The sequence below is a fragment of the Vespa velutina genome, chromosome 11 (genome assembly GCF_912470025.1).
Source record: "Vespa velutina chromosome 11, iVesVel2.1, whole genome shotgun sequence".
NCBI classification, from domain to species: domain Eukaryota; kingdom Metazoa; phylum Arthropoda; class Insecta; order Hymenoptera; family Vespidae; genus Vespa; species Vespa velutina.
In genome coordinates, this window is record NC_062198.1 from 5,028,919 (window position 1) to 5,053,638 (window position 24,720).

Sequence of the window (24,720 nt, forward strand, 5' to 3'; positions counted from 1 at the left end):
GGATCCATAGGGAGACACTGCCTATGCAGAGTATTTTCTCGTATACAGTACTCATCTATCGTGAATTCTGTTATATGATAAAAAGTATATATGATCATATGATATAGTCATATCATTTATATGTCTTTGTCCAAATGATCTTCAAATTAAAAATGAATCTTTCGTGGTTTTTCAAATGCTTTTAATATCCAATAATTCAGTTTTTGATTAGATTAATTCTACAATTAATCTAAATACTCTCAAACGCTTGAATTTAAATATCAACAATTTTTCAATAGAAGAATCCATTATTTTTTCGTAAAAGTAACGTCGATGTTGATTTTCAGGTATTATCTACTATCAGGTTCACCGGTTTGTGAAACGGACTGGCACAAGATATTGAAATCATCGAGCGTCGCCGCAGCAACTGCGGCAGCAGCAGCAGCAGGAAACGGGGGTGCACCGGTGAGGAAAGGTAAGGTCGGTCGGCCTCGAAGGAGCCGCGAATGAGGCGGCAACCCGGTCGGTCGCCCGAAGAAGGTTCAACCCTCTCCACAAGCGACGCCCGTTGTCGTACCAACGCAGGTCGACGTTGCGGACGTTGCCGTAGGAGGGGATCCCTATTCGCCGCCTCCGCCGGGTCATCAGCACTATCACCATCATCATCACCACCATCATCACGAACATCATCAGATGAGTCTCGTGCATCCGGGTTTGGCGGCTCAGCAAACGACGCACATGCAACAGCCATCGTCCGGCAGCTATCAGGATTGGCCGCCGTGGGCACAGGATCCTTGTGACTGAATAGACCCCTCTGATCTGGTACTCTGCCAGACCCGTGCCCGCCATGCGTCTCTCTCTCGAAGATCACGTCCTCCTCTCTCGTTGCAAGAAAATTTCATCAAAAAAGATGACGTGATTCGTGATCGCATCGGGAGAATGTGCGTTGTGCGACGACTGAGAATCAACCATACGTATGTATGCACCGTTCGATCGTCGTGAGTGCGTCAAAAACAAAATTGTATCGGTTGCCATCTTGCTTTTTCGTTCGATCTCTCGAAAAAAAAAAAAAAAAAAAAAAAAAATAGAAACGCCAAACTTTCGAGCACGCCCGGAGGACGAGTCGCCGTCGATTTTTTTCTCTTCGCTCAACACGTCTGCTTTCTTATCTTCTTTATTCTCTTTCAATCGATGTTTGGTACGTGTACGAGGCAAAAGGATGCTTTTTCCTTTTCGATCTAAGCTTTCAAATTATGTTCCTCCGAGAAATCGAAACGCACAGAACAGACAGGAGAGAATTCTCAAAGAAAGATGCACGATGAACGTCAATAAAGAAACTTGGACGATTCAAACGAGCGACCCATTTCAGATACCTCGACTCTTAGAAAATTATTTTTCTTTCAAAATTATCAGTCCTTTCGTCTCGCCGAGCAGCACGTTCCGTAAACTCGTTAAGCGTTCCTTGTTCCCGTGATCGTTAATGGTGTCTCTCGCTGCAAGGTGAAACGACGTACCAACGTTAAGACTCTTAAACGATTGAAACCGTCATTTTAATCTTCCTCGATGGTTTCTACGTTGTCTCGCTCTCGTCATTTTTTCTCTCTCTCTCTCTATCTCTCTCTCTCTTTCTCTCTCTCTCTCCCTCCCCTTCCTCTCTCTCTCTCTCTCTCTCTCTCTCTCTCTCTCTCTCTATCTATCTATTTTTGTTTCTTTTATTCATAATAATCGAACGGAACTCATTCGTGTCGCGTGTGAAAAGCATTCAACGAAGATTATCAATTGAATTCATTGAACGAGAAATGCATAAGTGGTACACTACATTCATAGTGGTTATGTAGCCGCCGCCAGTTTCTCAAGAAACCGAAGTACGTATCTTCTACGCGTGGTTACATTGGCGATAAGTAGGAACGCTTTCTTTTACAGCCAATTGCTGCCTTCGAATAACGGCTGTGAATGTAGAAAGATGTAAATGTATGATCCCCTTATTCCCTCGTATGAATCCTTGTTCAGGTCTTACATGTATGATGTGTGTCAGAGAAAGAGAGACAGATAGATATAGCGAGAAAGAGAGAGAGAGAGAGAGAGAGAAAGAGAGCAAAAGAGAGAGAGAGAGAGAGAGAGAGAGAGAGAGAGAGAAGTGAAAAGATGGGGTCACGCATAAAGCAATTGGAAATTTACATCAGCATCGATCTGACACTTGCGAACTTTCGTACATTTCTTCGATCGCTGAGATACAAAAAAGAAACGAACATCATTTTTATTTTCTATTGAAGAGACATCGACAATTTTGTGATCGCGCACATTTTAGAAAGTCGAATTGATCGACGAGGCGCAAGAGCAAGACATGCACTACATCAACAAACTTTTTTCAAGCGACAGGGTTACGATCATCCGCAATAAATGTAACATAAATGTATAATCTTATAACACGTTGCGATATAATCTATAATGCCGCACGTAGCCAATGTCGTTTCTCGAATGTTGGACAGGCTTTTATCCCTTCCACTTCTGTTTTACGTGAAGAACAAGCCAAGGGTAAAGCTAAAGCGACACTGACGACGAGCCAATTCGAAGCTCGATATCGAAACTAAAGACACAAGTTTTTGATGTAAACTGTACCATAATGAAAGGATACAAAAAAAAAAAAACACCTCGATCGTTATACGTTTACTCGTTCCGTTATTAGCGAACTTTTGTCTCAAGAGCTCTGCGTACTTAAAACAAAAAATATTAAGGGCTCGTAGGTAGGACTTTTGAAGAAAGCGACGCGGCAATCTTAGGAACGAAAGAGAGGGAAAGAAGGAGATAGATAGATAGAGAGAGAGAGAGAGAGAGGGAGAGAGAAAGAGAAAGAGAAAAAACAAACAAAATAAAATAATTGTCCTAAGCGTGAATCTAACGACCGATCTTGAGACCAAGCAATGCACTTTTTTTCCGTTAGTATGTCATCGGTCGTTGGATCTCAACTTCTAACAACACGACACTCAATAAATTGTTTCGTGAAAAAAGAGAGAGAGAGAGAGAGAGAGAGTGCGAGAAAAAAAAAATAGAGAGGAAAAAGTGCCGCGCCGATGGGTCGTGTAATTTAATCTTGTACATAGGGTACCATTTTGTATATTGTTAAAAGTTTGTGTGATATAAATGGTTATGTATTTACTATTGACAAAAAAAAAAAAATAAGCGGCGACGGGTCCACCGCGCGAATCCAACGAGCAATCGTCCGCGCGATGACGTGCCATTGATTTTTTTTTTCTTTTTTTTTTCTTTTTTTTTCTTTTTTTTTTTCTTTTTTTTTTCTTTTTTTTCTTTTTTTTTTTCTTTTTTTTTTCTTTTTTTTTTCTTTTTTTTTTTTTTTTTAATCTTAATGTCGCCAAATGACGTATCTCACGACATATATTTTTTTTTTCTTTTAGTTTTTCTTTTTTTTCCTCTTTCAATTTATTTCTTTTTTCCTTAATTTTCTCTGATCACATTTATCTATTTGAAATGTTATTTCTTACGTTTAATTGTTGTTTCGACGAATCCTACTTTTTCTATTTATCGGTAGCTATTTAAACGTCCCGCGGATCGATCGTCTGTTTCGCGCGCTTTTTTGACTCGTACGTCCGCGTTTAAAAAGACAGCAATAAGAAAAGGTTCGAAATGGTCCAGTAGAGTCGACATCCTCTCGACTTCTGGAATAAATAATGCTCGAACTGCATCCTCGACTTCTGAAATAAATAATAATAATTATTATTATTATTATTATTATTATGATTATTATTATTATTATTACTGTCATCGATAATGGGCGTTCTTGGATCTCGAGGCAATGTGTGTAAATATAAAGGAAACGTGGGGACGCGCGCCGCAATTTCCAAAAATAAAATGACATTGGAACTTCGACGGGACACGTCCTCGGTTTTTCTTCGGCGAACGCGCGCACAGATCGGCGACGATCTTTGGCGTTTAGTTAATTTTGTTATTTGATTTATCTCGATTTTTTCTTAAAAACCGGGACCGAACATCTTTAATGCGGTTTCGCAAGCCTCTTGTAAAATACTATTACACGGAAAGACTCGGACACACACATACGAACACGTTTATTAATTAATAAAAATACAACTTTTTAGAAAAATGTATGATGTATATTGTTTATTATTATCATATGTGTCACCTCTCTTTTTAGCCTTTTATAGGTTTTTTTTTTTCAACCTTTACAACGGTGAAATAAAGATAATTCCTACAAATTGATGGCAACAATATCTTCCTAAAGGATTTGATTTGAAAATTTTACTGAGGATAAATAAAAGTCTGTAGTAAAATCTTGATTATTATATTCATTTAATATGATTTATTTTATAATATCTGTAATGTCAACATTATTTTATGTATACTATTTTTCAGAAGTGGAAAATCTTGTTTTGTTTGCTCCATCACATGCACCAAGTAGCTATGAAGAATTCGTTCGTTTTGCAACTCATCGTTCAGTAACGCTTCATTTTTAAAAAGCATTTTGTAACGACCGGATTTAACATCTTGGAGTAATTTTACTTTTCGTTGTTTAAACACTAATGACTTCAATTTCTAAAAATAATTATATAAGTATATTAAATTATAATATAAAAATATTATATAAGCATGAAAATTGCATTTTTGCCCTAGTCATTTGATGCTGTTATTAAATCGTCTTATGAAAAAAACAAAAGCAAAAAGAAAATATTTCCATATTGTAACATCAATTTAGGCAACTTTCAAATAAGAAATTGCGAGATAAAGAATGTTACTATAATGATTATTCGTCCTAAAACATTACTTAGTAGGAAGCCATTACGCAATAGTGTATTTTATAAAAAATTATTTTTTCTCTGACAATAAATTTGCAACTCTTTGATTTAACTTACATAACTTTTAAGCATGTCCATTTTCATAATTTCTTGATTTATGTCAGGAATAATATCTTCAATCTCCTTTAATGCTTGTCTTTTTTCGTCTAATTCTTTTAACATTTTTTTCATCTTTTCTTCCAATTGTAATATGTTAAATTCTGTTTGTTTTATTTCCTAAAAGCATTAATATGAAAAAATAGAAATTAATCACTAAGACATAATTTTAGTTTAACAAATACCTTTAAAATTTGTTTGATTTGTAATTTCTGATCTTTAATACGTTTAGAGAACACTATTTTTTGATTTTGTTGCTCCTTAGGATTCCTTTTTAACTTGCTCATAACTTTATTCAAAATAACATCTCTCCTCCCTACACAAAATTCCATATCATTAATTAACTTTTCTTGAGCTCTTTTCAAATGTGAAAGACGCATTTCCATTTTATGAATTTCACTCTTCATTAATGCTATATCACCACCACTACTGTGTTCACTTTTTATTTCTTTTCTTGTTTCTTCCATAATCTGAACCTGAAAAAAAAAAAGAAGATATCAAGAGATATCAATAAGTATAGTTTCACTATAGTATATAATACTATGTGAATTACTTTTTTCTCCCAAGACAAACTTTCTCTCTGTGCTGTAATTAATTCTTCGTTTAAAACTGCTTTCTCATTTATTAATACTTGTAAATCACTTTGTAATTTTACGAGATCAAACTCTGCATTCTCCAATGATGTCAAATATTCATTCTTTTTGATACAATTTTTATCTTCCAATTCTTCTCTAAGCTCCTTTTGAGCAGAAAGATTTGCATTTAATTGCAATAGTTTCTGATGCAACAAATTTATTGTCTTATCCATATTTGCATCTTCCTTCTTAAATTTGTCTAATTGATATTGTATCTTCATATTTTTCTGCTCCATTATCATAACCTCCTTATTAAGAATATTAAGCTGCTGAAGTTGTTCATCTCTTTGCTGACTCAATGTAACCATATATCTTTGCTGACGTAGCCAAAATTGTTGTGCTTTTTGATTATTTTGTTCGGTTTCTTGAATATTCTTTTCTAAAGTGAGTATTTTTAAGTCCTGTGGGTTGATTTCTTCACCATCTTTACTTTCTAGAATCTGCAGTAGAAAATTCTATGTAGTATTATTATAAAATTATTTTAACTCTTTCATTATTGAAAAATTGTATATATAATACATATATAATAGAGTTTTAATTATTCAGGTACATTTTGTAAAAATGTTGATAGTCTGAGTGATCAAACATAGGCACTGTATGTTATGAGCAAATTTTCAAAGCATCTATACATATTGACAACAGTGAAAGAATTAAGGATGCATACCTGATCAATCATTTTGTTTAAAGTAATAATTTTCATTTGTTTCCCTTCAATTACAGTGTCAAATTTTTTTATTTCCTTCTGTAATTTGCTTATATCTTTTTCTTTTTCATTATTTCTTTGCAAAAGTTCTTGATATTCTATTTTTTCATTTTCTATAGAGGTGTTTAATTTTGCTATCTCTAATAAATTCTTTCCATGTGAATTTTCTACTTGAACCACTAATAGTTCTTGTTCTTGTATTATCTTCTTTGTATTCATTAAGAGCTTGTTTAGATAACGTGCTGCTTTATCATGTGTAACTTTTTCTTTTAATTTTTCAAAAATAAGATTCTCTTGTTCTATTTTCCAATTCATTAATCTTGCTAGTTCTTTGTCAATTTGTTCCTCTTTATTTAAATAATTTTGATATTCCTAAATAAATATTTAGGAATTATTAAAAACAATAGTATCTCATATGGAAAATATGGGTTACGTACAGCATGTGCAAAATTATACTCATTTAAAGTTTGTTCTCCAAATTTAGTAATTTTTATCAATTCAAATTCAAGATTATTAATCCTTGCATTCCCAGTTGTAACCGTTTTTGAGACAATTGCTATATCATCCTCTATTCTTGATTGCAATGATGTTAAATTTTCATTATTTTCTGATTCTTTAAGTGTTTCTTTCTTTAGTTTTTCTATTTCTGTTTGCAATGTATTAAAAGAATGATGCATTTTTCTACAAAATTTACAAATAAAAAAGATGCCAAATTAATAAATTTACTTATAATTTATTAACAGAGAATTTATATTATCTTATTAACTTACTCACGCTCTTCTGTTAATTGATCATATATTTTATCACGTTTACTAATATTTAATACAACAGTATTCCACGCATTACATAAATTTGTATGTTCCCTATGTAAAGCTTCTAAATCTGCATTTGCATCTGCAACCAATTGACTTGTTGCTACTTTTTCTTTAAGTTTAAGTTGTATTTGTTCATTTAAATTGGTTATTTCTTCTTCCAATCTCCATACTTCTTCTCGAAGTTTAAATAAAATACAGTCTTTTCTCTGCTTTTCATTAATTAATTCCTGCTGAAGAATTGCATCTTTTTGACATGTTTTCTTAGAAATTATTAAACATTTTTTTATTTCTTTTTCCCAATCAGCAAATTGATTTTGTAAAGCTGTCATTTTTTGTAAGTCATGTGAAAGTTTATCTTCTTTTTCTTTTTCCTCCAGCATCTTCTTCTGTGCTTTTTTATGTAATTCTTTTATATCACTAATTTTTTGATCTTTTTCTTCTCGTAAAGATGTAAGTTTCATCAGCGTATTTTGATATTTTTCAATTGTATTTTGTTGTTGTGAAATTTCTTGTTGTACATAATAGAGCTGTAGACTTTCTTCTTCATGTTTCTTTTTAGTAGACTTTAAGACTGCTTCCTAAAATATTATTGTTCATATCAAGCTATTATGATTCAATTAAAGACAGAAATGATTTTTTGAAAAGAACTATGACAAGTTAGCAACAAATCAGCAAATTGCAACAAGTTAGCAAAAAATCAGATCAGAAGAAAAAGAAAAAAGTAACAACCAAGTTGAAAAATAAACATAAAAAATTACAAAGCCATTTGCAATTTTACAGAAAAATATAAAATATGCATATTAATATTTTTCTTACAAGATCAAGTATTTCTTCTGAAAGCTTATTAGCTAGACGAAGAAGATGTTCTTTTAATGCATTTTGAAATCTTTTCATCAATGCATCATCTGGATCTAAAACATTTGGAATCTGTACAGAGGCTTTGCCTAACCAAAATGACTTAGATAGTTTGTTTGAATCATGCGTTGAATTAGGTGTAGATGAATCATATTTAAGAGATAGATTTTCTACTTGTGCATCAGACATTGTAGAATATTTAACAAATCAACTAAATAAAAATACAAGATCACCAATTCTAGTAAACTTCAAAGTACTACTAGGTGTATATCTTCTGATGATCAAATGAATTTAATATGAGTTACTATAGTAACATGTATAATATATCCATACGTATAAATCAATAAATAATAAATGGAACAATTAAAATTAATACTTACTGTGAAACTAAATTATAACACTATAAAGATGATATTTAAATAAATCCATGTAAAAATATATTTAAAAATATAATTTAAGAATAAGTACAACTTTAACAACAAGAATAGAGTATATATAATGTATGATGTATTTAAAATACTTCAAGATTTTATATAACTCATTATTATATATATTTAAGTATTTTATTATTTCTCGACAGGTGTTTTCATCTTTATTTACATTATTTTATATTTATTTATGCCTCTTAAATGAGTAAAGTTTTACATATATACATAAGGATATATAACCTAAAATTTTTTGTACTACCATAAATAGAAGTCTTTTATATATCTTATATATAATGTGACATTACATTTTGAATTAAAGAAAAACCTTAAAAATAAATGATATTAGGTTTATTTGAACACAAACTAATGCAGATCACCTCACAATTCGAATTGAAAATTTCTTTCAGTTAGATATATTAAGTGAGTCAAATATAGCAATAAAATAAACTCACGCTTTTATAATTTTAAAGAACAATATGTGTCTGCTCTAATAATTTTGATTTCCAAAAATATAAATATAATTGAATCTAATTTAATCACTTCATGTGTTTCATATTGCAATAAAATACACAATTTAAAATGTGACTATCGAAAAACACTAATAACGACTAAACAGAAAAACTTTCTCCACACCCACATGTCCCTTTGATATTTGGATTGTTAAACACAAACTCAGAACTTAATTTGTTCTCAATATAATCCATTTCTGTTCCGAGAAGCGATAATTGAGCCTTCTTATCTATTATTATACGAACTCCATCTTGTACAACTTCTTCATCTAGCTGACTTTTTTCTTTCGCATAATCTAATGTATAACTTAATCCATTGCAGCCTCGTTGTTTTACACCGACTTTTAGACCAATCTATAAATATTAAAGCATAGGTAGAGACTAAGGAGATAAAGAATGAGTATACTAATTAAAATTACGAATAATTAGGATAAAGTTCCACTTAAAAAATATAAAATATATATACATATAAGATTGTAGGTTTATATTTTATTACAATAATATATTTTAATATACAATATTATATAAGAATTGATAAAATACAAAAAATACAAAATATATACTTACATATTCTGATTTATTATCCAAAATTTCTTTAATCTTTTTAACAGCATTAGGTGTCTAAAAAAAGAAAATACATAGATTTAACTAATCTATACATCAAATTTTGTTTCTTAAAATTGGCATTATTGTAACTTGACATATTTTATATCAGATGACAAGTCAATTTTGTACAATAAAGATCTATTATTATACACATTAAAAAAACAATTGCTGCAAAATTAGTATATTTTTGTTTTTATTCTTTTCATGTTAATACCAAAATAATAAAGTTATAGGTTAGATTATTTCTACTTTTTGTACAATTGAATAAATTTGAAACCATTTTCATAAATTTTATTTAAAAGCTTAAAATAAGTTTCTAATTATTTAAATACTAACTAATGTAAGTGCTGCTCGCGTAGAAAGAATTTTTCTTCCTTTGACAGCTCGAACAGTGGCGGCAGCCATCATGGATGACGCCATTTTTAAAAGACTGGCTTTATTGTAACTATGTTTGAGTAATGAAAATTTATGAACTGTTCCGTAAAGTTTATAAGAAATTACCAACACGGAGAAAAGATTTTCGAATACTTTACCTAGTAACTCCCCTATATATAATGTATATTTATAATGTATAATTTCATTATACATTATAAATATAATGTAAATTGAAAGAATAAATAAACAAATATTTATAATGACGAATAATATTTATAAATAAAAATTAAAATAGTAGAGTTTTTCAGTTTCTTCTTCATATATTTGTTCATATACTTTTTAATACTCAGTGCGATCATCGAAACATATCAATTGGTTGACGCAACTCACCTAGATGTCGCTAACTTTCTTAGCATTAGATTGAAAATTTCTTGTCTGTTCGCTATTTTATACTCGTAGCCTATTCAACTTCAGCGACAATTCTTTACCTTAAGCTAGATCGAATTGAATTATTACATTTTGTAAATGTTTATAATAAAATAATAAAGTAATAATCATTGAATTATACATACCATACAAAAGTATGATTAGGAATGTAAAATATGAGTACTTTAATGTCTAATTAGATATGAAAAGAAAATATTTTGAAAACACATAAAGACATGCAGTCATTCGCTCGGTAGTACTTTACTATAACATATATTTGCATATGATCTAAATTTAAAATTCTATTGGATTGTTCGTAAAGTTCGTGCCGATTTTGTCTTTACGCCATCTACTAAAAATCGGCACGAACTTTCCAGACAATCCAATATATATTGCAAATAGTACCGATCCATATCTCACTGCGTGAAAATTGGTATTTATGGAGATCCACAGTGACTCTACTCTAAAATCCGCGCACCGAAATGCCTTTCTTCTTCGGGAGTTTCAGGCTTTGTATTGATCATTGGCATAAAACATTATGAAATCAAAGGTAATAATAAGCAGCCTTAAATTTGTCTGTTGCTATTTTAATTTTATTGCCTGTAATTTTTATTGTTAAATCCTTCCCTTTTGTATCTATCACTTTATAAGGTCCCTTATACGATTACTACATCAATACGGTAAATTATTTTAAGAATATTTTAAAAGATAAGGTGTATAAATTTAAATTAAGTATTTTTCTTTTGCGTTTTTATAAAATAAGATTTTATTTAGCATGAAAAATGAAGTTATTAGATGTATTAATAAAAATTAACATTTTCTTAATGAATTACGTAAATGATAAATCAAATAACAATGTCGTTAAAATTTTCAATTTCGTCCTTGTGGAAAATGAAGACATCTTTTAGTAACATATTAGGTCCATCATAATGGAAATCGACGGTTGGCTTATCCAAGGGGAATCCAAATGGTTTATTATCAAATTTGTAATTACCGAAGATACGAGATGTGTATAAAAGAGGCTCGCTGGTTACTGGGCTGACATAGATGAACATATATAATGGAAAACCTTCTACTCTTCCTCTAGGCAAAAGCAATCTCTCCGGGAATCCATAAAGTCTTTCATTGTATTTAAAGGTTTCGGAATCATTTAAAGACCTTTCGATCTTCTTGTAGAAAATTTCGCTCGGTTCTGGATCAGGAGACAAGAAGAAACAGTCCTTGCTGTTTCGATCGATCTTATTTATACCAGCATTCACTGTTGAAATAATCTTTACATTAGTAAAAGATATTTAGTAAAAATTCATTTGTTATATAAAAATTGTTATACTAACGATCGGTTATCCAGTTGTCGATTTCATAAAAATATTTCAAGTTATCTTCGAAATTAAGGAATCTACGATGTATGTCGTATTTAGGTCCTAGGAAAATACGAATAGATGCTTTGATACTTTTTTCGGAATTAATAGTTATGTGAAAATTGAATGGTTTATGATTGAGACGATATTGTCTCGCTTTGATTATATAGCTCTCAGCTTCTTGTTGGTTTTCGACCATCAAACCATTGTTAAGGGATGTATCGAATTGATCGAAATAAGTGATCAATTTGTCTACAGCAAAGGATTCAACCTTGAGACTCGGGAAAACAATCATATTTTTGGTATAAGGCTCTTGGCGTAACTTGTATCTATCGAAATCAATTATAATTATTATTTCAACGAGAATAACGAATCTGGTATATTCATTAACAAATTACAATACCTGTAATAATAATTACAGATCTTCTTGTAGAGCCGATAGAAAGCTGGATCTCTCAAGGATGTGGCGAAACTCTCAAGAGCGCTTGGTAGAACATGATACGGTGTTGCAGGATCAACGTTGTATCCCAAAATTTTTCTAATATAGTAGTCTAAGCTTCCATAATAATCGTAGTTATATGAATCCTGATTACCTTCGATTAAATTACCGAGAATATTAAGATCGTTTGAAGAATGAAGTTTAATCAATTTGGAGTTCCTATCGATGATAAGACCGGAATCGATAGCACTGGAAATACGTGATTCCATCTCGTATACGTCCTAAAAATAATAGAAAAAAATAGGTCATATGTTTCAAATTGGAATAGCGTAATGTGCTTAATATGAATGATATAAATACCTTGATATATTTGTATTTGTAAGACGGGAACATACTCATGTATGGACGTTGCGGGTACGGTAACCCATTGTGATAAGTCAAGGTTGGATAATATCCAGGATAGAACTCTTTGTGCCAGTCGAATTCTTCTATCTTACCAAGATTGTTCGATAGACGTTCCAAGTAGTAACGTGTCATAAGTTGTTTATGTCCATACAAATATTCTTCTCCACGATATTTTGGCAATTGATATTCTTCGCTTTTCAGCCAAAAGGGGAACTGTTGTCTGAAGTAGAAGTAATACAAATTCAAGCCAATATCTTCAGTGAAGTAATTCAATTTGTTTTCTTGATCATGTTCGTAAGTTATATACCAGCCGGAATAGTTAGCTGGGATAATGTAAGTATCATATCCAGTTAATTTCTGCTTATCTGAAATATATAAATATCTACAGATGATAAATCATGAATTTTATCGAGAAACTTGTACACATGAAATTAAATTTGAGATTTATTATTATGTAGAAAATAATATCTAAGCTTTATAAATTTGTATAATATGTAACTAATTCTTAACGTTTTTGGTCAATCGCTTACTGAAGATTTGAAAACTATTTTTTAATCTTCTATATTCTATTATTAATAAATCAAATTTTAATTAAAATGGAGATCCGTCAATCTTTCGCAAAATTTTAAGCAACATAGTTTCGAAGATTTGTTTTCCTTACCTAGCTTACCGTAGAGCTTCGCATGATTTGCTTTATTCAGAACTTCGGAATTGAAAAAGGCATAGGGATACATCTCGTAGAGAGGTGGAAGTTGAATGTAAAGGGTATCTGGACGGCGGATAACAGCATTGTAAAGGGCACAAACGAATTGACCTTCGTTTACATAAATACGAGCCCATAATGCTGTTTTGTAGAAGACATCGAAATCCTTGGCATAATAGAACAAATGGAACAGGGCCAACCCTTCCTTAAGATGTTTAGGATAGTAAACGGAAAAGACATCGCCTCGTGGTAGCATTCCATATTTGTATAGATACAGGAACTCTTTTACAGCGTCCTGAAAATATTTCACGATTATACTCATTATTATATAGTTATTTCAATTAAATCTTTATAATTGTAAAATCATAAATTCTTTATCAATTATCTAGTTTTATATTTATGTTATATTTATGTTAGATTTGAAACTCTGTAGTCCATCTATCATGATAATTTTGATTCGAATATATATATGACAATTTAAATATGATCTTAAGATCGTTTACGTACTTGATTGGTGTAGGAATTGATGTTTGCTTCAATATCATATTGTTGACCCTCGATATACAATTCAGGATTGACGATGCTCGGTTGAGAAATGTGATACAAAAGATTGTATATCTTTTTTTGTTTTAATAGAAAGTCTTTGTCAGCCGTTTGAACAGTATAATATTCAGCGGAGGTAAGGCAGAAGGCCAGAATGGCCAAAACTGCCAAGTTCCTGTACATGGTCGATTTCGTTTAGCAGACTTTCAGTGTGACCGGTTATATTTTCTCCGCTAATTCTACGCGCAACAACGGGATGCTTCTACATTTATAGTATCTTCACCTCCTAATCAACATTTCTCAGGTCATAAGGGCGACTCATATATTGTGCAAGGAAGAAAGCACAAAAATGATACAGGGTATTAACGATCATGTTTACCAGTGATTACTCCGGCAGAGATTTGTGAATGGTACGATTGTTGATATCATTTTTCTGCATGCTATCGGAAAGTATCTGTTAAACTAATACTTCTTTGTTCTTCGTATTTTCAAGTGAAAATTAAGGGAGAATATTAATGGAAAATATATTCATACCCTTTATTAAACTTCGACAAAAAATAATTGTTCTTATTGTTGGAGTCATATGTAAATAAATAGAAGTGAAATAAATATAAATGAACTTATCAATTTTGTTTGAACGGTATAGTAATTATCTATAAGTGAAATATTTATCGAAAAAAAAGATCTATAAACGAGGCAAATTTCTACGATAGATAACAAAAAAAATCACTTGAGCATTTTTAATCTGTATTAAATGTTTTTATTAAAAGAAATATCCGATACATATAATCATATAGATTAAAGTTAAATTGATAGTTATTAAGATAAATGGAATCAATTACGAACGCGTAAATACATATTATCAGAACAAGTTTGTTGATGATATTTAGTTGACTTCTGACATAAATTCAATCTTAAAATTTACTTTTTACAATTTATGTGATACAAAAATTTCTTTAAAAAAACATTTTATTAAATTATACGATTTTTCAAGCGTATATTAATGATCATATATATCGAAAATTATTCTCAATACTTTTTATAAAGAGATTACCTTGTTTAAAATAAATATGAACATTATGCAATTATAGTTTATCCTATTACGCGGTTAGTATGATTTGTAGCGGAACAGTCAATGAGGTGTACAAAACAAGGGGTGGACTCATGGAACATCTGGGCTTGGAAGATAAATCATTAAAATGTGTAATTAACTGATATAGCTCTATCAGCATATTTATTCTCAATAATAAAAAAATTGGATATAATTGTCCCAGATAACAACATACCTATCATTATTATCGCATCTTCGCTCTCATAATTCCGATAAAAGCTAGACTTACGCTTAATCATTTGCATGAACTTCTTGTTAATTATGACCCCGTAGTTTGCATGGATCCGGATTTTTCTCAATCTACTGACGAGTCACATGCTTAAATCATCTTTTGATCTATTTTTATGTTTTTTTTTTTCTTTCATGTTATCGCACAAGAAAAATAAAATAGGACTAGTATACGTAAAAAGAAAACTACCGAACTTTTAGGTGTCAATTATAAATCGGAAATTTTATTGAAAACATTTCAACGCTCTGTAGAAGAAATTAACGGAGATAAATATTCCATGTGCTTTTAGCGAGAACTCTGCAGTCTTTTTTCTTTGATTCTCTTTGATGTATCTCTTATAAAAAATTCAAACAATTTAATTAAGAATGTTTTAGACGGTAACGTTCATTTCATCGAGTTGCTTATGGAAGATAAGGACATCCTTGAAATGAAGATTAGATAAAGTAAAGTTGTAAGCTTGAACTGGCTTGTCCAATGGGAAACCCATTGGACGTCCATCCATGACAGAAGTTCCCCAGATTGGCAAGTCAACCTTGAAGGATTTGGTCTCATCAACTGGCGCAATGTGTACGAAGAGTTTGAACGGCATGCCTTCTTTCTTTCCTTTAGGAAGCATCAGACGGTCTGGGAATCCGTAAAGTTTCGTGGTATAGACGTATGTCTCCACACCATCGATGGCCTTCAGCATTTTCTTGTAGAGTAATTCACTAGGAACGTCATCGGGAGCAACGTAGATTGATTCATGGCTGCTTCGTTCGACCTTATTGGTACCAACTTTGACTGTAATTCAAACAGAAATAATATTAACATTCTTTGTAAGATAGATTAGATTAAAGTTCGAAGATAAGCGATATACTAACGGTCAACTATCCATTGGTCTAATTCCATGAAGTTCATGTAATTCTCACTGATATCAACTTCGTGGCCATGTACACTGTATTTGGGTCCAAGGAACACACGTACTACAGCTTTTACAACCTTGTCGCTGTTTACGGTAATGTGATAAGTGAAAGGCTTATGATTGAGACGATTTTGACGTGCCTTGATCAACGTGGATTGAGCTTCTTTGTGATTTTGTACTGAAACAGCATTGTTGATCATAGATTCGAAGTGATCAAAGTATGTCATTAATTTGTCTACGGCAACAGATTCAATCATGACACCAGGGAAACTAAGTTCTTCTTGTGTATAGCTAGGCATGTTCTTTTTGTAACTAAAATAAACAATCTTCATTAAGTAATAATACATAATATATAGAATTATCATTCATTCTAACATATTCTTTAAATACAAACTTTAATAAGTAGGTGACGACGTTCTTGTACATGCTAAAGAAGACAGGATCTCTTGTACTTGTACTGAAGATTTCTAATGCATTAGGAACAATTTGGTATTTGGTATTTGGTTCCAAACTGAGTCCGAAGATCTTTCTACAAAGGAGGTCGTATTGTCCATAGTATTTTGGATTTAATGTATCAGCGTTTCCTTGGATGATGTTACCGAGAATATTGAGACCTCCCTCATTATAGATATTTACTTTTTGACCGTTAACATCTTCAACGTAACCAGAATCAATGGCATCGGCAATACGAGTTTCAAGATGTTCAGCTTTCTAAAAATTCGAAAATTTATTGTGCAAGCGAAATAATTGAATAAATTCTATACTTTATCTAATAATAATTTTCTCACCAACCTGTACATGTTTATGCATGGAAAGTGGTACTACAGTATTGGTTTCACGATGAGAGAATGGTAGTCCATTGTGATGGTGCATTGTTGGATAGTATCCAGTAACAATTGGATGGTTGACATCAACATAGTTAACTTCGCCCAAATCATTTGATAATCTTTCCAAATAGTAACGGGTTAGTAATTGTTTGTGATTAAATAAGTACATTTCACCTCGAACGTTGGTAGGTAATTTGTATTGAACGCTGTTCATCCAATAAGGGAAATCGTGGCTACTCATGAAATAGTATTGTCCAAGACCAACATCTTCGGTGAAATAGGTCAGCTTTTGTTCAGGTACATCGTTCCTTACGAGATACCAACCAGAGTAGTTACTGTGAATCACGTGATAATTAACACCACCTACGGTCTTCTTTAAACTAGTATCACCCATTCCAAGATGGTATGCTTTATGTAAGACATCGTCGTTGAAGAATAAATTTGGCAGGACTTCATACAGAGGTGGAAGACGAACGTATTGGGTATCGCTACGATGAAGAACGGCAACACTAAGAGCATAAATAAACATATGCTCGTTCATATTGAATCGTGCCCATACTGCAGTGTTATAGAAGGTGTCAAAGTCCTTAGCAGAATATAAGAGATTGAACAAACAAACAGTTTCCTCGTGAAGTTGAGGATACATGATAGAGAAGACTTGGCCTCGTGGCAACATTCCATGTTTCCAGCGTTGGAGGAATTCGGTCACTGCAGTCTTTAAAAAACACAAAAAGAATTTAGAATCTTAACAAACAGCTAAGAAAACATTCTTTATTTAAAGATCGAATTACCTTGTCCGCATAGGAACCGATGTGATCCTCAATGCTGAACGAACGAGCCTTTTGGTAGAGTTCTGGGTGATAAACCGTCGGCTGATCGACGTGCCAAAATAATTCGTAGATACTCTTCTGTTTGATTAGATATGCTTTGTCGGCGGTATGAACTGGGCTAGCGTTTGCTAAGCAAAACGCTCCCAAAAGCAATAGAATTATTTTCATTTTTTATCACCTTTCCTTCTTACCCTGTTTAAAATTCTTCTCCTGTGCCGTAAATTAGATCCGTTCGTGTTTCCCTGCCGGAGATGAAACGCAATTCACTGATGTCAATTGTCCCTTATATACCATACAATATGTTTAATATCAGTTTTGACCTGGCGACAACCCCCTGACTTTGCCTTCAGACAAGATACATAAGTGAATGAGATAATATTTGTAAAAAGATAATCGCGTTTAATGGTTACGTCAAATGAACTGTCTTTTTATATCGACAGAAAATTAAGAAAGAAAAAATTTTATTATGTCAATTTAAAAAGAAATATAATCACAATACCCTTTGACATAATATATAACAGAGACCTCGTGATATGACGATAATCTTGGTAATCCATTTTAATTTCTTTTAGAATACTCCAGAAAATGTACAAAAATCCAAGTTAAACTTATCGATTTAAATGTTGAAGAAGAATATTAAATTTTATGAAAGTAAAAAACAAACGTAATAGAACTATTCATTTTAATATTAGAAATATAAAAGAATTACATATAATCGACAAATTTTTTAAAACACTTCGAATGCCGTATGATATAATAACGTATTGGTTAAATTTGACGGTATAAAATATGAAATTAAAAAAGAAAAAACGATGAAAGAATTATATTACACTTAAGTATATTAAATAGTGAAATAAAAAACGAAAGAAAAATATAACATCAAATCTAATTTTGTATGTATGTGTGACTTTTTAAATATTATTATATAAGTGCATCTACAACATCATTCACTTTATATTTATCCTTATCTTTCTTATTTCATTTTTTATTTAATTAAGACTCCCTCTGGCATATATTATCTATTAATATTTTTTGCTTTCTTCAAATAATCTATCTAATAATATTTACTGCTATCTTAAATAAGACTTTAAAAAATTTTAATATTATGTAATTTAATCTGACCCCCTGATTAATGATTTTTAAATACAAAAAAGTTATAATTTAAAAAAAAAAACCAATTGCAGTAATACAAATGTCTTTTTTTTCGAATCGAACATAAAATATTTGATTGAAATAATTAATCAATTTTTATAAAAAGTATAGTTCTTATATATAAATATACCCATCACTTTTAACTGTATTATATTATAAACGCACAATTTACATATACATGCATTTATTGTAAAAAATAGATACATACATACATACATACATGCATACATATATATATATATATATATATATATATATATATATATATATATATATGTTATTGTAATATAAAAAGAAATTATATATAAATGATGCATTGAAAGAAGTAATATAATAATTATACTTTATTATTTACATTTATTTTGATAATATGTGTATTATCGTAATATGTTTTTGTACGATAAAATTACATTTCCATCAATTAAATTTTATTCTCCTTGTTAAAATAAATATTTCTTTAAAGAATAATTAATAATAAATTCAATTGATAATACGATTAAAATGTATATTTTAAAAATGTTAAAATTCTAATACTCAAGATAGTTCATCGACTTTAAAATATTGATAACGATACCATTAATAAAATATTCATAGTTATTATCATTATTATTTAATTAATAAATAAAGTTTTATATTTTATAATTTTAATAAAGTTTTATATTTAATAAGCTATAATCTATATATTAATATAGATTATAAGATTATAAGCTAAAAGATCATAGATATTGCTGGTAATTTCTTGATTAAAAGAAGGTGTTAGGAATTTCGAAAATGGAATAGCGGGTTAACAGTATTTAATTCATTTAACATGTATTTTTGACATTTTTTTACAAATTAACAGTCACGTGGTACAAAATCGCATCCAAAGATATATTTGCCGTTAAGTCTAATTAGAGTAATAATTAGAGAACTTTTCGGTATCCTTTGTATTGTAGACATAAACGTCTTTGAAATACATATTAGGAGTAAAGAATTTCCAGGTGTACATTGGTCTGTCAAGAGGGAAACCGAATGGTTTGCCGTCGTAAGTCATTTTACCGAAGATAGGTAGTTCGATGTGGATCATTTTCGATTCGTCATATGGACTCAAATAGAAGAACATCTTGAATTTCATACCCTCGGGTTTACCCTTAGGAAGAGTTAGGCGTTCAGGGAAAGCGTAAACTTTTTCATAATAAGTAAATGGTTCGCTACCACTGACAGCGTTCTGAAGTTTTTTGTAGAGTTTATCGCTAGACATTTTGTAAATAGCTTCGGTGCTTGCATGTTCGATGTTATTTATACCTTGCTTTACTGCAAAAAGAAAAAATAATTAATTAAAAATAACAACTATTGCACTATTATTGTTGCGTTTATATAAATGTCTATTAAAATATCAAATAATTTACTAACGTAACACATCGAATTGGTCCAACATTACGAAGTATTTATAGTATTTGCTGAGGTAACTCATGTCTTGACCTATGGCAGGTCCAAGGAAAACCTTGACTAGGACCTTGATGTCTTTGTCGGAATTCACACTTAGACGGTAAGTAAATGGTTTGTAATTGAGACAATAACGACGAGCCTTGATATACAGGGATGATCCTTCTTTGAAACTGTTAAAGTATACGGCATTGTTAATCGTTGCATCACAGTAATCGAAGTAAGTCCAAAGTTTGTCCATATTGACGGATTCAATCTTGATACCAGGGAAGTCGAGTTCGCTCTGAGAGTAGGCTGGCATATGTGTCTTGTATCTAAAGTTACGAATTAAATTCGATTATATATCTATTATATTTTGATAGATATATTTAATGCTAACCTTTCTACGTAATTATTGATTTTATTAAAGAGAGCATAGAAAGCTGGATCCCTCATGCTAGTACTATAAAATTGCATAGCACTTGGCATGGTCTTGTCTTTGTATGTATAATCGAAGTTGGTTCCAAAAACATTTCTTGCCAATATTTCATACATTCCGTAGTAATATTTGTTACAGGTATCAGAGTTACCTTCGATCAGATTACCGAGAATATTTAATCCTTCGGGAGTATAAATATTTACAAATTTGCCATTGCTGTCTAAAACTAATCCAGAATCAATGGCATCCATAAAACGAAATTCTAGAGTATCCATTTCCTACGAAGGAATTGAAATGAAAATAAGTATCATCATTATTGTTATAACATATCGTGTTTTCTATCGCATACCACAAACCTTTAAATATTGGTATTTGTAATAAGGTACATTGTAATAAGACTTGTAAGGGGGTATTACATCACCGTTACTAAATACCATAGAAGAATAGAATCCTGAGTAAAATAGTTTCTGTAAGTTAAAGTCTTCGATCTCACCCAAGTCATTCGACAAGCGTTCCAAGTAGTAACGAGCGACCAGTTGCTGGTGGACATACAAGTAGAAAATACCACGATATTCCCGAGGAATATTGTATTCTTTGCTATTCAACCAGAATGGGAAGATCTGACGGAAATAGAAATAGTAGGTATTCAAACCAAAATCTTCCGTAAAGTAGTCTAATTTATTTTCTTCCGAGAACGTGTTAGTATAGTTACTGTAGATTACGTAAATGTCCGTATTATTCATATTGCCAGTAGAAGTTAAACCTATAAATAAATAAAGAATGTAAAATATTAATTGAGTTAATAGAAAACACAAGAAAAACATTCAATCCATGTACCATGCATCATTTTGATGCGCTGTGCTTCCTGAATGACATTCGAGTCAAAGAAATAATTTGGATTTATTTCATAAGGTAACATGGGCATAATATATTTGCAATCGGGTCTATAGAAAATGGCAACGTAGAAAGCTAGCGTGAAGACATCGGAATTCACGGAAAGACGTGCCCAAGCAGCGGTCTTATAAAAGATATCGAAATCTTTTGCATTATAGAAGAGTTTGAACAATAGAATCATTTCGTTAAGGTGCTCTTCGTAGAATGGCGAAAAGATGGCATCGCGACTAAGCATGCCGCGTTTGTAATAATGAAGGAACTCTTTGACGACATCCTGTAAAACAAAATAATCTTATTGTCATAATTCTATGAATCTTTTCAAATTTTTACAAACTTTTTATATTCTCTCTTAAAAAAAAAAAAAAAAAAAAAAAAGAGATCGATTAGAAAGACTTATGAAGAATGTATGTTCAATCGTTCTTCATGATCTTAGCAGTTATGAAAAAATTAAACATGATGGATGATCACCTTTTCTTTATACATTTCCACATTGTTCTCGATTTTATAGTTACGTCCAATATTGTAATATTCTACGTCGGTTAGAACGTTTTGTTTCACAAAAAGCAATAATTCATGGATCTTCTTTTGCTTTTGTACGAAATTCATGTCAGCAACGTGACTTTTAATACTGACGGCGTCCGACAGACATAATGCCGTCAGAACTAAGAAGAGCACTTCCTTCAACATCCTTCTATAATTTATCCTTTTCTTGCCTCTTGGCTGAGATCTTTACCCCAACAGTTAGGGAGAATGATGAGACATCAGAACACAGGGCCTCGCTTTTATACCGGTGCTTTTTCTTTGTAATCATTGTAACCTGTGACCTAGAATGTTCGTCGTTCGTCGCGATGATGAAATTGATCGTTTTATAACTAAATAACGCAACAAAAATAGATCATGCATGTTTCCAAGTTGAAAAATACTTTGTCTTGATATTAAAAGATGTGTATATAATGAGAACATTGAATTAAAATTTGATGAAATTAATATTTCGTGTCTATTCGATTAATATTTGTTATAATTTTAATATTTCAATATAACTTTAAAAAATATATCGTACCTGTCTTATAACTTTATTAATATTTCTATAAATATTATTAAGTTATACTTATATAATGTAAATTTTTATATATTAAAAATTACATTTTTCTAATTTGCTATTTCATTAGCTAGAAAAATCCAAATGAATTCGTTAAAGATAAGAATGTTAGGATGAATCCAGTAAAATCTTGCTATAATTAAGTACAATGTAAAATGAAGAGTGTAAAGAACGATTATACGAAAAACACTCATGAAAACAGTTTCGAAAGATATAAAAGTTCCATTTCTCTTTAAGTCATCGCTAATATTATCATTGCTAATAAATTTACTAGAATTAAGTAGATTATGTTAAAATGTCAATTACGGAGAAAAAAAAGACAGTTGAGAACTTTTACAATTGAATTCTCTTCTTTTTCGCTTCATAACTCTTCTTTTTACAAAAGTTACTTCATCTATTCTATGTTCAAGAATCTCCAATGAATTATCCTTCAATAAAAAATTTAATGAAATTAAACATTTCATTAATAATGATTTGATTTAATTAAAAATATTTTTTTATGACGCATGTGTGAAAAAGATATTTTTTTCGGTAATATAAAATTATATGGTTAAAAAATCCACAATATCATAAATTCATTTAGACGATATCTTTTCTAAGCTTATTCTTATAAATATATGAGTAAAATGGTGATTATCTTTTTCGAATCGTGCATCCATATGCCTGTTTACATCTTTCGGAAAATAAAACTGATTACGTCGTAATCTTTCATTTATCACTAATCATTAAAATTATATGAAAAGAAAAAAAAAAAAAAGAAAAGAAAGGAATGGATGAAGAGGAACTATCTACACTTAATTAAGCCTCATTTAAATAATAATGAATGATTACGTTGACACATCACAGCTTGATTTATTGCTCGTTTGTCGTTCCATAAGATAATTAATTATAAGAAATATAAAAAAGGGAAAAATCATTTTTAGGATATGTATGGTTTGCTCATTGTTTTTAATTCAAGCAAAGCTCTTCTTCTTCCAATAGTTTTTTTGACATTTTATATATTTTATAGAAGACATATCACTTCATTTTGTAAATCAAAATATTCTGCAAATAAAATGAAAGTAATTCACAGTTAAGTATTATTTTATTAAAAGGTTTATGAATAAATTGTCCACCAGGAGTTTATCATATCTGTTACGTAAAATTAATCACTCGAATTTTTATTATTACGATTAAATAATGGAAAATTGTAAATCTTTGAAAAATCATTGGGAATAATAAAATCGAAAACAATGTTACCTTCTAAAAGATATTTTTCATTCTATTTAAAATTATTCTCGTCGTACTCGGGAAAAGTTATTTTATGCATTGTAATAATATTTTTTGTTATTTCTTTGTGCACTTCTTCAGTTAAAGGAACTGTACACATGTAATTACTGACATATAAAAAAATACGAAGCCAGGAATCCTAGAAAAATAATTAATATTTATTAATATCAAAATATCCATATTTTTCATGTCACGTCACTTTTTCAAATTTACTTTTCGTGGTTGATAATCGAGGCAAGATTTTTATCAACGAAATACAATGCATATTTATTGATATTTGATAACTTTACATTAATGTTACAACAAATGATTGATAATTAAAATAAAAATAAGATCAAAATAACAAATTACGCACGTTAAAAGTATTTTCTAATGTGTTTAATTGCTTTTCCAAATCAAGTATATATGATTTTATCTTCGTATTAGTCTCAGTTTCTTGATTCGAGGTTACGATATGTTGATTCCAGTTATCATTTTTATTGAAGTTATTTATATCTTCACGAATTTCAATTCGTAATTTGTCAAGTTTTTGTTTCAATGTGATTAGAAGATTAGAAAATTTAGACATTATGAAATGAAAACTCGTCATTGAAATTATAGCATCCATATTATCTTTTGACGATAATCTATTTAAAGAAGAAATACAAATGTTTCTTTCAATTATGCCTAATCATAATTAATGACGGTAAATAAAATAATGTTGAAAACGATTAAATGACACAACATTTCAACAAATTATCGTATAGTTCGATATATAAAAAAATAAAAATCTTCGATATTCTTATTAATTTGTTTTATTTGTATCTGAAAATGGTAATCCTCGGTTTAAATATAATGGCATTGTAAGCTGCATATATATATATA

General features: G+C 30.5%; 7 protein-coding genes across 10 annotated transcripts in view; 1 reads left to right on the forward strand and 6 right to left on the reverse strand.

Moving 5' to 3' along the window:
* LOC124952836 (thyroid receptor-interacting protein 6) overlaps window positions 1–4,100 on the forward strand; it is a 91,655-nt gene extending 87,555 nt beyond the window's left edge. For all 3 annotated transcript variants that reach the window (XM_047503329.1, XM_047503330.1, XM_047503328.1), the window contains one exon: window positions 327–4,100. In XM_047503329.1, the coding sequence (XP_047359285.1) occupies window positions 327–489 (163 nt within the window). In that variant the 3' untranslated portion in view covers window positions 490–4,100. The remainder of the gene's footprint in view (window positions 1–326) is intronic.
* LOC124952834 (coiled-coil domain-containing protein 40) lies at window positions 3,986–8,409 on the reverse strand. Of its 2 annotated transcripts, XM_047503319.1 has the most exons (9): window positions 8,290–8,409; window positions 7,871–7,965; window positions 7,010–7,632; window positions 6,677–6,920; window positions 6,201–6,611; window positions 5,455–5,976; window positions 5,087–5,377; window positions 4,863–5,021; window positions 3,986–4,545 (listed from the first exon to the last, which is right to left on the reverse strand). In XM_047503319.1, the coding sequence occupies exons 2-9, from the start codon at window positions 7,946–7,948 to the stop codon at window positions 4,318–4,320; spliced, it is 2,556 nt and encodes an 851-aa protein (XP_047359275.1). In that variant the 5' UTR covers window positions 7,949–7,965; window positions 8,290–8,409; the 3' UTR covers window positions 3,986–4,317. The 2 variants fall into 2 exon arrangements, with proteins under 2 accessions (XP_047359275.1, XP_047359274.1); XM_047503318.1 differs by lacking the exon at window positions 8,290–8,409 and having other exon boundaries at window positions 7,871–8,278.
* On the reverse strand, window positions 8,346–9,913 carry LOC124952837 (iron-sulfur cluster assembly 1 homolog, mitochondrial). The gene is made up of 3 exons (XM_047503331.1): window positions 9,789–9,913; window positions 9,414–9,467; window positions 8,346–9,200 (listed from the first exon to the last, which is right to left on the reverse strand). The coding sequence occupies exons 1-3, from the start codon at window positions 9,870–9,872 to the stop codon at window positions 8,946–8,948; spliced, it is 393 nt and encodes a 130-aa protein (XP_047359287.1). The 5' UTR covers window positions 9,873–9,913; the 3' UTR covers window positions 8,346–8,945.
* A 1,172-nt stretch (window positions 9,914–11,085) lies between these two features.
* On the reverse strand, window positions 11,086–13,884 carry LOC124952879 (arylphorin subunit beta-like). The gene is made up of 6 exons (XM_047503432.1): window positions 13,666–13,884; window positions 13,117–13,453; window positions 12,411–12,820; window positions 12,015–12,331; window positions 11,588–11,940; window positions 11,086–11,511 (listed from the first exon to the last, which is right to left on the reverse strand). The coding sequence occupies exons 1-6, from the start codon at window positions 13,882–13,884 to the stop codon at window positions 11,099–11,101; spliced, it is 2,049 nt and encodes a 682-aa protein (XP_047359388.1). The 3' UTR covers window positions 11,086–11,098.
* Window positions 13,885–14,924: 1,040 nt separating this feature from the next.
* On the reverse strand, window positions 14,925–17,767 carry LOC124952880 (arylphorin subunit beta-like). Its single transcript, XM_047503433.1, has 5 exons — window positions 17,561–17,767; window positions 16,735–17,484; window positions 16,337–16,653; window positions 15,902–16,254; window positions 14,925–15,821 (listed from the first exon to the last, which is right to left on the reverse strand). The coding sequence occupies exons 1-5, from the start codon at window positions 17,765–17,767 to the stop codon at window positions 15,412–15,414; spliced, it is 2,037 nt and encodes a 678-aa protein (XP_047359389.1). The 3' UTR covers window positions 14,925–15,411.
* A 1,834-nt stretch (window positions 17,768–19,601) lies between these two features.
* LOC124952881 (arylphorin subunit alpha-like) lies at window positions 19,602–22,268 on the reverse strand. Its single transcript, XM_047503434.1, has 6 exons — window positions 21,957–22,268; window positions 21,432–21,762; window positions 20,951–21,357; window positions 20,556–20,872; window positions 20,144–20,490; window positions 19,602–20,044 (listed from the first exon to the last, which is right to left on the reverse strand). Exons 1-6 carry the CDS (start codon window positions 22,173–22,175, stop codon window positions 19,638–19,640), a joined length of 2,028 nt encoding a protein of 675 aa, XP_047359390.1. The 5' UTR covers window positions 22,176–22,268; the 3' UTR covers window positions 19,602–19,637.
* A 1,096-nt stretch (window positions 22,269–23,364) lies between these two features.
* LOC124952831 lies at window positions 23,365–24,674 on the reverse strand. The gene is made up of 2 exons (XM_047503308.1): window positions 24,212–24,674; window positions 23,365–23,995 (listed from the first exon to the last, which is right to left on the reverse strand). Exons 1-2 carry the CDS (start codon window positions 24,461–24,463, stop codon window positions 23,849–23,851), a joined length of 399 nt encoding a protein of 132 aa, XP_047359264.1. The 5' UTR covers window positions 24,464–24,674; the 3' UTR covers window positions 23,365–23,848.
* Between the last annotated feature and the right edge of the window lie 46 nt (window positions 24,675–24,720).

What these genes read in the sequence shown, in the direction of transcription:
- LOC124952879 (XM_047503432.1), bottom strand. Translation starts at nt 13,884, where the DNA reads ATGTACAGGAACTTGGCAGTTTTGGCCATTCTGGCCTTCTGCCTTACC. An exon ending in GAAGCTCTACGGTAAGCTAG is followed by an intron (nt 12,821 to 13,116) that starts GTAAGGAAAACA and finishes TATATATTTCAG; the next exon opens with ATAAGCAGAAATTAACTGGA. An exon ending in ATCTGTAATTATTATTACAG is followed by an intron (nt 11,941 to 12,014) that starts GTATTGTAATTT and finishes TGATTTCGATAG; the next exon opens with ATACAAGTTACGCCAAGAGC.
- LOC124952831 (XM_047503308.1), bottom strand. Translation starts at nt 24,463, where the DNA reads ATGGATGCTATAATTTCAATGACGAGTTTTCATTTCATAATGTCTAAA. An exon ending in CATTAGAAAATACTTTTAAC is followed by an intron (nt 23,996 to 24,211) that starts GTGCGTAATTTG and finishes TTATTTTTCTAG; the next exon opens with GATTCCTGGCTTCGTATTTT.
- LOC124952880 (XM_047503433.1), bottom strand. Translation starts at nt 17,767, where the DNA reads ATGAAAATAATTCTATTGCTTTTGGGAGCGTTTTGCTTAGCAAACGCT. An exon ending in GTCGTCACCTACTTATTAAA is followed by an intron (nt 16,255 to 16,336) that starts GTTTGTATTTAA and finishes TGTTTATTTTAG; the next exon opens with TTACAAAAAGAACATGCCTA. An exon ending in AGACCAATGGATAGTTGACC is followed by an intron (nt 15,822 to 15,901) that starts GTTAGTATATCG and finishes TTTGAATTACAG; the next exon opens with TCAAAGTTGGTACCAATAAG.
- LOC124952881 (XM_047503434.1), bottom strand. Translation starts at nt 22,175, where the DNA reads ATGTTGAAGGAAGTGCTCTTCTTAGTTCTGACGGCATTATGTCTGTCG. An exon ending in GCGCATCAAAATGATGCATG is followed by an intron (nt 21,358 to 21,431) that starts GTACATGGATTG and finishes ATTTATTTATAG; the next exon opens with GTTTAACTTCTACTGGCAAT. An exon ending in ATCAATAATTACGTAGAAAG is followed by an intron (nt 20,491 to 20,555) that starts GTTAGCATTAAA and finishes TCGTAACTTTAG; the next exon opens with ATACAAGACACATATGCCAG.
- LOC124952837 (XM_047503331.1), bottom strand. Translation starts at nt 9,872, where the DNA reads ATGGCGTCATCCATGATGGCTGCCGCCACTGTTCGAGCTGTCAAAGGA. An exon ending in CGCGAGCAGCACTTACATTA is followed by an intron (nt 9,468 to 9,788) that starts GTTAGTATTTAA and finishes TTCTTTTTTTAG; the next exon opens with ACACCTAATGCTGTTAAAAA. An exon ending in TGGATAATAAATCAGAATAT is followed by an intron (nt 9,201 to 9,413) that starts GTAAGTATATAT and finishes TAATATTTATAG; the next exon opens with ATTGGTCTAAAAGTCGGTGT.
- LOC124952834 (XM_047503318.1), bottom strand. Translation starts at nt 8,098, where the DNA reads ATGTCTGATGCACAAGTAGAAAATCTATCTCTTAAATATGATTCATCT. An exon ending in CAATTAACAGAAGAGCGTGA is followed by an intron (nt 6,921 to 7,009) that starts GTAAGTTAATAA and finishes TAAATTTTGTAG; the next exon opens with AAAAATGCATCATTCTTTTA. An exon ending in GTTTGTCTTGGGAGAAAAAA is followed by an intron (nt 5,378 to 5,454) that starts GTAATTCACATA and finishes TTTTTTTTTCAG; the next exon opens with GTTCAGATTATGGAAGAAAC.